The sequence below is a fragment of the Oncorhynchus mykiss genome, chromosome 13 (assembly GCF_057628025.1).
Source record: "Oncorhynchus mykiss isolate SJ-2025 chromosome 13, ASM5762802v1, whole genome shotgun sequence".
Taxonomy (NCBI): Eukaryota; Metazoa; Chordata; class Actinopteri; order Salmoniformes; family Salmonidae; genus Oncorhynchus; species Oncorhynchus mykiss.
This window is the reverse complement of record NC_143034.1, coordinates 78,847,190-78,858,029: the sequence shown is the minus strand read 5'-3', so window position 1 is coordinate 78,858,029 and position 10,840 is coordinate 78,847,190. Positions and strand designations below refer to the sequence as shown.

The following is a 10,840-nucleotide window of genomic DNA, read 5'->3' as shown; positions in this document are numbered from 1 at the left end:
ATACTGATGCTACTGATACTACTGATACTACTACTGGTATTATTACTGATACTACTGATACTACTACTGATGCAACTGATGCTACTGATAATACTGTTACTACTACTATTACAACTACCGATGCTACTAATCCTACTGATACTACTGATACTACTGATACTACTGATACTGATACTACTGATACTGATACTACTGATACTACTGATACTACTGATCCTACTGATACTACTGATGCTACTGATACTACTGATACTGATACTACTGATACTACTGATACTACTGATACTACTGATACTACTGATACTGATGCTACTGATACTACTGATGCTACTGATACTACTGATGCTACTGATACTACTGATACTACTGATACTGATACTACTGATACTGATACTACTAATACTACTGATGCTACTGATACTACTGATACTGATACTACTGATACTACTGATGCTACTGATACTGATACTACTAGTGATACTACTGATACTACTACTGATACTAGTGATACTAGTGACAGTACTAATGCTAATGATACTACTACTGATGCACCTGATACTACTACTGATTATACTGATACTACTACTAATGCCGCTGATACTACTGATACTATTGGTACTACTAATTCTACTCATGATACTACTGACACTATGTATAATACTGCTGATGCTATTGATACTACTTTTGCTACTGATACTACTGATACCAATACTGATACTACTCCTGCTATTACTGATAGTAGTACTGATACTACTGATACTTCTGACACTACTACTGATGTTACTGATAGTACTGATACTATCAATCAATGGAATGTATGTATAAAGCCCTACTTGCATCAGCTGATATCTCAAAGTGCTGTACAGAAACCCAGCCTAAAACCCCTAACAGCAAGCAATGCAGGTGTAGAAGCACGGTGGCTAGGAAAAACTCCCTAGAAAGGCCAGAACCCAGGAAGAAATCTAGAGAGGAACCAGGCTATGTGGGATGGCCAGTCCTCTTCTGGCTGTGCCGGGTGGAGATTATAACAGAACATGGCCAAGATGTTCAAATGTTCATAGATGACCAATAGGGTCAAATAATAATAATCACAGTGGTTGTCGAGGGTGCAACAGGTCAGCACCTCAGGAGTAAATGTCAGTTGGCTTTTCATAGCCAATCATTCAGAGTATCTCTACCGCTCCTGCCGTCTCCAGAGAGTTGAAAACAGCAGGTCTGGGACAGGTAGCACGTGCGGTGAACAGGTCAGGGTTCCATAGCCGCAGGCAGAACAGTTGAAACTGGAGCAGCAGCAGGGCCAGGTGGACTGGGGACAGCAAGGAGTCATCATGCCAGGTTGTCCTGAGAGATGGTCCTAGGGCTCAGGTCCTCTGAGAGAGAGAGAAAGAAAGAAAGAAAGAAAAGAAAGAAAGAAAGAAATAAAGAAAGAGAGAAAAAGAGAGAGAATTGGAGAGAGCATACTTAAATTCACACAGGACACTGGATAAGACAGGAGAAATAGTCCAGATATAACAGACTGACCCCCCCCCCCCCCCCCCCACACACACACACATAAACTACTGCAGCATAAATACTGGAGGCTGAGACAGGAGGAGTCAGGAGACACTGTGGCCCCGTCTGACGATACCCCCAGACCGGGCCAAACAGGCAGGATGTAACCACACCCACATTGCCAAAGTACAGCCCCCACACCACTAGAGGGATATCTTCAACCACCAACTTACCATCCTGAGACAAGGCCGAGTATAGCCCACAAAGATCTCCCCCACGGCACAAACCAAGGGGGGGCGCCAAGCCGGACAGGAAGATCACGTCAGTGACTCAACTCACTCAAGGGACGCACCCCCTCCTAGGGATACTACTACAACTGATACTACTGATACTACTACTGATACTACTACTGATGCTACTACTACTGATACTACTACTGATGCTACTACTACTGATACCACTACTGATACTACTGGTACTACTACTGATGCTACTACTGATACTACTACTGATGCTACTACTACTGATACTACTACTGATGCTACTACTACTGATACCACTACTGATACTACTGGTACTACTACTGATGCTACTACTGATACTACTGATACTACTACTGATGCTACTACTTATACTACTGATACTACTACTGATACCACTACTAATACTACTACTGATGCTACTGATACTACTACTGATGCTGCTGCTGATACTACTACTGATGCTACTACTGATACTACTACTGATGCTACTACTTATACTACTGACACTACTACTGATACTACTGATACTACTGATACTACTACTGATGCTACTACTTATACTACTGATACTACTACTGATACCACTACTAATACTACTACTGATGCTACTGATACTACTACTGATGCTGCTGATATTACTACTGATGCTACTACTGATACTACTACTGATGCTACTACTGATACTACTGATGCTACTACTTATACTACTGATACCACTACTAATGCTACTGATACTACTACTGATGCTACTACTGATACTACTGATGCTACTACTTATACTACTGATACCACTACTGATACTACTGATGCTACTGATACTACTACTGATACCTCTAGTGATACTACTGATACCACTACTGATACTACTGATGCTACTGATACTACTACTGATACCGCTACTGATACTACTGATGCTACTGATACTACTACTGATACCACTAGTGATACTACTGATGCTACTGATACTACTACTGATACCGCTACTGATACTACTGATACTACTACTGATGCTACCACTGATATTGATGCTACTGATACTACGACTGATACCGCTACTGATACTACTGATACTACTACTGATGCTACCGTTGATATTGATGCTACTGATACTACTACTGATGCTACCACTGATATTGATGCTACTGATACTACTACTGATACCGCTACTGATACTACTGATGCTACTACTGATGCTACCACTGATATTGATGCTACAGATGCTACTGAAGCTAATGATAATACTGATACTACTGATGATGTTACTGATACTCATAATACTACTAATACTGACACTACTGATACTAGTGTTACTACTGATACTGATAATGATACTACTGATATTAGTGATAATACTGGTAGTACTGATACTATTATTGATACCACTGATGCTACTGATACTACTACTGTTACCGCTACTGATACTACTGATGCTACTGATACTACTACTGATACTACTATTGATACTAGTGTTACTAGTGATGCTACTGATACATACACAGAGATCATAACGAACATTCAAAATGCACAATGTCTGCCCCACGCTACCCTCATCTGGCCCAGGACGGTACTACACCCTACTGATCGACCGTCTGGTAGGACAGGGTTTTCCAAACTTGTTCCTGGCCCACCCTCTGGGTCCTGGGCCCCTCTTGGTCCTGTACCCCCCAAGGGTGCACGTTTATATGTTTCCCCTAGCACTACACAGCTGATTCAAATAACCAACTCATCATCAACCTTTGATTATTTCAATCAGCTGTGTAGCGCTAGAGGAAAAACCTAAACGTGCGCAGAGGGGCCCCGGGACTGAGTTTGGGAAACCCTGTGGTGAATAGACTACTTCAGTACCAGACCAGGACACAGAGATACACCTCCACTCCACAGACGGCAGATACACACTCTGACATAGAGACAGTCCACAACAGCTCTCCATCTCTTTCATTGAGCTCTCCATCGCTTTATCTTTCACCCCCTGTATAGTTCTCTTATTCAGCCTCTTCCACTGTGTGTGTTTGACACTCTGATCTCTCACTCCCACCTAATCTCTATCTCTCTGTTCCTCTCTCTCTCTCTCTGTTCCTCTCTCTCTCTCTCTCTCTCTGTTCCTCTCTCTCTCTCTCTCTGTTCCTCTCTCTCTCTCTCTCTCTGTTCCTCTCTCTCTCTCTCTCTGTTCCTCTCTCTCTCTCTCTCTCTCTCTCTCTCTCTCTCTCGCTTCAATTATTATTATTATTGACTATTTCAATGTTAATCTTCATCTCCCTCGCTCTATCTTCTGACTTTTACCCTCTCTGTTTCCCTCCCTTTTCATCACTCTCTCTCTCTCTCTCTCTCTCTCTCTCTCTCTCTCTCTCTCTCTCTCTCTCTCTAACTCTCTTCTTGTCCTCCTCCTCTATCCCTCTCTCTGTGTTTCTCTCCCTTTCCCTCTCTCTTCCTCTCTCTTTTGCCCTCTCTCTTCCTCTCTCTTCTTGTCCTCCTACTCTCTCCCTCTGTGTTTCTCTTCATTTCTCTTTCTCACTCCCTCATGCTCTGTACACCTCTTTCTTTCTCGCTCTGATTTGCCTCACCAGGTCTATCACTCTCTCTGTTTCTCTCTCTCCTCTCTCCTCTCCTCTTCTCGGGTATGGTGAGGATGACTCTGGGAGCTCTGGCACTGTTTGTAGCAGTGTGTGGAGTGTCCAGTTTTGTGTTGCTGGGGGTGGCCATAGGGACAGACTACTGGTACCTGATAGATGTCGCTCAGAGGGAAAACATCTCCAACCTCTCTCTCAACTCACACTCAGGACTGTGGAGGACCTGCAACTGTAAGTCACTGCATGTTACTTTTCTTTTAGCAGGGAGTCAGATACTGGTCCTTTGTGGCTTAGTGTGACCATCTGTAGCTCAGCTGGTACTACCAGGTTATAGCATGTATAGTGTGACCATCTGTAGCTCAGCTGGTACTACCAGGTTATAACATGTATAGTGTGACCATCTGTAGCTCAGCTGGTACTACCAGGTTATAACATGTATAGTGTGACCATCTGTAGCTCAGCTGGTACTACCAGGTTATAGCATGTATAGTGTGACCATCTGTAGCTCAGCTGGTACTACCAGGTTATAACATGTATAGTGTGACCATCTGTAGCTCAGCTGGTACTACCAGGTTATAACATGTATAGTGTGACCATCTGTAGCTCAGCTGGTACTACCAGGTTATAACATGTATAGTGTGACCATCTGTAGCTCAGCTGGTACTACCAGGTTATAACATGTATAGTGTGACCATCTGTAGCTCAGCTGGTACTACCAGGTTATAACATGTATAGTGTGACCATCTGTAGCTCAGCTGGTACTACCAGGTTATAACATGTATAGTGTGACCATCTGTAGCTCAGCTGGTACTACCAGGTTATAACATGTATAGTGTGACCATCTGTAGCTCAGCTGGTACTACCAGGTTATAACATGTATAGTGTGACCATCTGTAGCTCAGCTGGTACTACCAGGTTATAACATGTATAGTGTGACCATCTGTAGCTCAGCTGGTACTACCAGGTTATAGCATGTATAGTGTGACCATCTGTAGCTCAGCTGGTACTACCAGGTTATAACATGTATAGTGTGACCATCTGTAGCTCAGCTGGTACTACCAGGTTATAACATGTATAGTGTGACCATCTGTAGCTCAGCTGGTACTACCAGGTTATAACATGTATAGTGTGACCATCTGTAGCTCAGCTGGTACTACCAGGTTATAACATGTATAGTGTGACCATCTGTAGCTCAGCTGGTACTACCAGGTTATAACATGTATAGTGTGACCATCTGTAGCTCAGCTGGTACTACCAGGTTATAACATGTATAGTGTGACCATCTGTAGCTCAGCTGGTACTACCAGGTTATAACATGTATAGTGTGACCATCTGTAGCTCAGCTGGTACTACCAGGTTATAGCATGTATAGTGTGACCATCTGTAGCTCAGCTGGTACTACCAGGTTATAACATGTATAGTGTGACCATCTGTAGCTCAGCTGGTACTACCAGGTTATAGCATGTATAGTGTGACCATCTGTAGCTCAGCTGGTACTACCAGGTTATAACATGTATAGTGTGACCATCTGTAGCTCAGCTGGTACTACCAGGTTATAACATGTATAGTGTGACCATCTGTAGCTCAGCTGGTACTACCAGGTTATAACATGAATAGTGTAGTCCCCTGTAGCTCAGCTGGTACAGCATGGTACTACCAGGTTATAACATGTATAGTGTGACCATCTGTAGCTCAGCTGGTACTACCAGGTTATAACATGTATAGTGTAGTCCCCTGTAGCTCAGCTGGTACTACCAGGTTATAACATGTATAGTGTAGTCCCCTGTAGCTCAGCTGGTACTACCAGGTTATAACATGTATAGTGTAGTCCCCTGTAGCTCAGCTGGTACTACCAGGTTATAGCATGTATAGTGTAGTCCCCTGTAGCTCAGCTGGTACTACCAGGTTATAACATGTATAGTGTAGTCCCCTGTAGCTCAGCTGGTACTACCAGGTTATAACATGTATAGTGTAGTTCCCTGTAGCTCAGCTGGTACTACCAGGTTATAACATGTATAGTGTAGTTCCCTGTAGCTCAGCTGGTACTACCAGGTTATAACATGTATAGTGTAGTTCCCTGTAGCTCAGCTGGTACACCCTGGTACTACATGGCTTTAAGATGCTTTGGATAAGTTTCAGCTAAATTGTCAGCTAGATGGCAGATATTCTATTATCAGACATTCTATTATCAGACATTCTATTATCTGACATTCTATTATCAGACATTCTATTATCAGATATTCTATTATCAGACATTCTATTATCAGACATTCTATTATCAGACATTCTATTATCAGATATTCTATTATCAGACATTCTATTATCAGACATTCCATTATCAGATATTCTGTTATCAGACATTCTATTATCAGATATTATATTATCAGACATTCTATTATCAGACATTCTATTATCAGACATTCTATTATCAGACATTCTATTATCAGACATTCTATTATCAGATATTCTATTATCAGACATTCTATTATCAGACATTCTATTATCAGACGTTCTATTATCAGATATTCTATTATCAGATATTCTATTATCAGACATTCTGTTATCAGACATTCTATTAGACATTCTATTATCAGATATTCTATTATCAGACATTCTGTTATCAGACATTCTATTAGACATTCTATTATCAGATATTCTATTATCAGACATTCTATTATCAGACATTCTATTATCTGACATTCTATTATCAGATATTCTATTATCAGACATTCTATTATCAGACATTCTATTATCAGATATTCTATTATCAGACATTCTGTTATCAGATATTCTATTATCAGATATTATAGGTGTATTAGTACTGGGCTGGAACAAAAACAGTCCCACCCTGACAGTCCCCAGGACCAGAGTTGAGGAGAGCTGCTTTACTGCAGCGTGGGTTTAAGAGCCAGTGTGGGTGTAAGAGCCAGTGTGGGTGACGGCATGTCTGTTTTCTGCTGTAGACAACCTCTGGGTTGTAACAATGTCATAAGATACAACTCAACCTAGGCTAGGACTGCTGTGGTGTTTAGAAACAGACTAACATCCAGGCTAGGACTGCTGTGGTGTTTAGAAACAGACTGACATCCAGGCTAGGACTGCTGTGGTGTTTAGAAACAGACTGACATCCAGGCTAGGACTGCTGTGGTGTTTAGAAACAGACTGACATCCAGGCTAGGACTGCTGTGGTGTTTAGAAACAGACTGACATCCAGGCTAGGACTGCTGTGGTGTTTAGAAACAGACTGACATCCAGGCTAGGACTGCTGTGGTGTTTAGAAACAGACGGACATCCAGGCTAGGACTGCTGTGGTGTTTAGAAACAGACTGACATCCAGGCTAGGACTGCTGTGGTGTTTAGAAACAGACTGACATCCAGGCTAGGACTGCTGTGGTGTTTAGAAACAGACTAACATCCAGGCTAGGACTGCTGTGGTGTTTAGAAACAGACTGACATCCAGGCTAGGACTGCTGTGGTGTTTAGAAACAGACTGACATCCAGGCTAGGACTGCTGTGGTGTTTAGAAACAGACTAACATCCAGGCTAGGACTGCTGTGGTGTTTAGAAACAGACTGACATCCAGGCTAGGACTGCTGTGGTGTTTAGAAACAGACTGACATCCAGGCTAGGACTGCTGTGGTGTTTAGAAACAGACTGACATCCAGGCTAGGACTGCTGTGGTGTTTAGAAACAGACGGACATCCAGGCTAGGACTGCTGTGGTGTTTAGAAACAGACTGACATCCAGGCTAGGACTGCTGTGGTGTTTAGAAACAGACTGACATCCAGGCTAGGACTGCTGTGGTGTTTAGAAACAGACGGACATCCAGGCTAGGACTGCTGTGGTGTTTAGAAACAGACTGACATCCAGGCTAGGACTGCTGTGGTGTTTAGAAACAGACTGACATCCAGGCTAGGACTGCTGTGGTGTTTAGAAACAGACTGACATCCAGGCTAGGACTGTTGTGGTGTTTAGAAACAGACTGACATCCAGGCTAGGACTGCTGTGGTGTTTAGAAACAGACTGACATCCAGGCTAGGAGGGAAATGAGGGGGAGGAGATGAGGGGAGGAGATGAGGGAGAGGAGATGAGGGGGAGGAGATGAGGGGAGGAGATGAGGGGAGGAGATGAGGGGAGGAGATGAGGGAGAGGAGATGAGGGAGAATAGATGAGGGGGAGGAGATGAGGGGAGGAGATGAGGGAGAGGAGATGAGGGAGAGGAGATGAGGGGGAGGAGATGGGAGAGTTGAGGGGGAGGAGATGAGGGAGAGGAGATGGGAGAGTTGAGGGGGAGGAGATGAGGGAGAGGAGATGGGAGAGTTGAGGGGGAGGAGATGGGACAGTTGAGGGGGAGGAGATGAGGGAGAGGAGATGGGACAGTTGAGGGGGAGGAGATGAGGGAGAGGAGATGGGACAGTTGAGGGGGAGGAGATGAGAGAGAAGACATGAGGGGAGAGGACATGAGGGAGAGGAGATGGGACAGATGAGGGAGAGGAGATGAGGGGGAGGAGATGGGACAGTTGAGGGGGAGAAGATGAGGGAGAAGACATGAGGGGAGAGGACATGAGGGAGAGGAGATGGGAGAGTTGAGGGGGAGAAGATGAGGGAGAAGACATGAGGGGAGATGACATGAGGGAGAGGAGATGGGAGAGTTGAGGGGAAAGGAGAATAGGGGGGAGAAGATGAGGGGGAGGATATGAGGGGGGAGGAGATGAGGGAGGGAGGATATGAGGGGGGAGATGAGGGGGGAGATGAGGGAGGATATGAGGGGGGGGGGGGGGGGGAGTTGAGGGGGAGGAGATGAGGGAGGGAAGATGTGATTGGCTGATCCATGTGTTCTGTCTTCTCTCCCAGCCCAGAAGCTCTGTCAGCCATTCGTCAACCCGTTTGAAGGCGGACAAAACCTCACAGACTCTTACAGACAACTTTTAAGTAAGAACAGTTACAGTAACTAAAGCACTTATCATCATCTTCATCATTACCATGGTCATATGATTACCACCTTTTGGGCAGTATTTTGCTGTGTGTTAATGTTAAATATATTGGTGAGTATTTAGCAGTGTGAAAATGTAAGATATATTGGTGAGTATTTAAATGTAAGATATGTTGGTGAGTAATTAGCAGTGTGTAAATGTAAGATATATTGGTGAGTAATTAGCCGTGTTTAAGCGTAAATGATATGTTGGTGGGTAATTAGCCGTGTTTAAGCATAAATGATTTAGCTCATTATTTGTCAGTGCTTCTGCACCAGGAGGGTTGATGGAGGTGTTCATTGTTGTTTAGCATCATTAATCAGGCTGGTTATTGTTGTTTAGCATCATTAATCAGGCTGGTTATTGTTGTTTAGTGTCATTAATCAGGCTGGTTATTGTTGTTTAGCATCACTAATCAGGCTGGGTATTGTTGTTTAGCATCATTAATCAGGCTGGTTATTGTTGTTTAGTGTCATTAATCAGGCTGGTTATTGTTGTTTAGTGTCATTAATCAGGCTGGTTATTGTTGTTTAGCATCATTAATCAGGCTGGTTATTGTTGTTTAGCATCATTAATCAGGCTGGTTATTGTTGTTTAGCATCATTAATCAGGCTGGTTATTGTTGTTTAGCATCATTAATCAGGCTGGTTATTGTTGTTTAGCATCATTAATCAGGCTGGTTATTGTTGTTTAGGTCATTAATCAGGCTGGTTATTGTTGTTTAGTGTCATTAATCAGGCTGGTTATTATTGTTAGTGTCATTAATCAGGCTGGTTATTGTTGTTTAGCATCATTAATCAGGCTGGTTATTGTTGTTTAGCATCATTAATCAGGCTGGTTATTGTTGTTTAGGTCATTAATCAGGCTGGTTATTGTTGTTTAGTGTCATTAATCAGGCTGGTTATTGTTGTTTAGTGTCATTAATCAGGCTGGTTATTGTTGTTTAGCATCATTAATCAGGCTGGTTATTGTTGTTTAGCATCATTAATCAGGCTGGTTATTGTTGTTTAGGTCATTAATCAGGCTGGTTATTGTTGTTTAGTGTCATTAATCAGGCTGGTTATTATTGTTAGTGTCATTAATCAGGCTGGTTATTGTTGTTTAGTGTCATTAATCAGGCTGGTTATTGTTGTTTAGCATCATTAATCAGGCTGGTTATTGTTGTTTAGCATCATTAATCAGGCTCCTGTAGAGGTATTGGCTGGTTATTGTTGTTTAGTGTCATTAATCAGGCTGGCTATTGTTGTTTAGCATCATTAATCAGGCTGGTTATTGATGTTTAGTGTCATTAATCAGGCTCCTGTAGAGGTATTGGCTGGTTATTATTGTTAGTGTCATTAATCAGGCTGGTTATTGTTGTTTAGTGTCATTAACCAGGCTGGTTATTGTTGTTTAGTGTCATTAATCAGGCTGGTTATTGTTGTTTAGTGTCAATAATCAGGCTGGTTATTGTTGTTTAGTGTCATTAATCAGGCTGGTTATTGTTAGCATCATTAATCAGGCTGGTTATTGTTGTTTAGTGTCATTAATCAGGCTGGTTATTGTT

The 10,840-nt window shown here is 42.7% G+C and overlaps 1 protein-coding gene across 1 annotated transcript in view; it reads left to right on the top strand.

Annotated features, from left to right (window-relative positions):
• Window positions 1-3,705: 3,705 nt before the first annotated feature.
• tmem114 (transmembrane protein 114) overlaps window positions 3,706-10,840 on the top strand; it is a 57,956-nt gene continuing 50,821 nt past the window's right edge. The window contains exons 1-2 of the mRNA XM_090194484.1: window positions 3,706-4,552; window positions 9,176-9,253. Of these exons, the coding sequence (XP_090050610.1) occupies window positions 4,372-4,552; window positions 9,176-9,253 (259 nt within the window). The 5' untranslated portion in view covers window positions 3,706-4,371. The remainder of the gene's footprint in view (window positions 4,553-9,175; window positions 9,254-10,840) is intronic.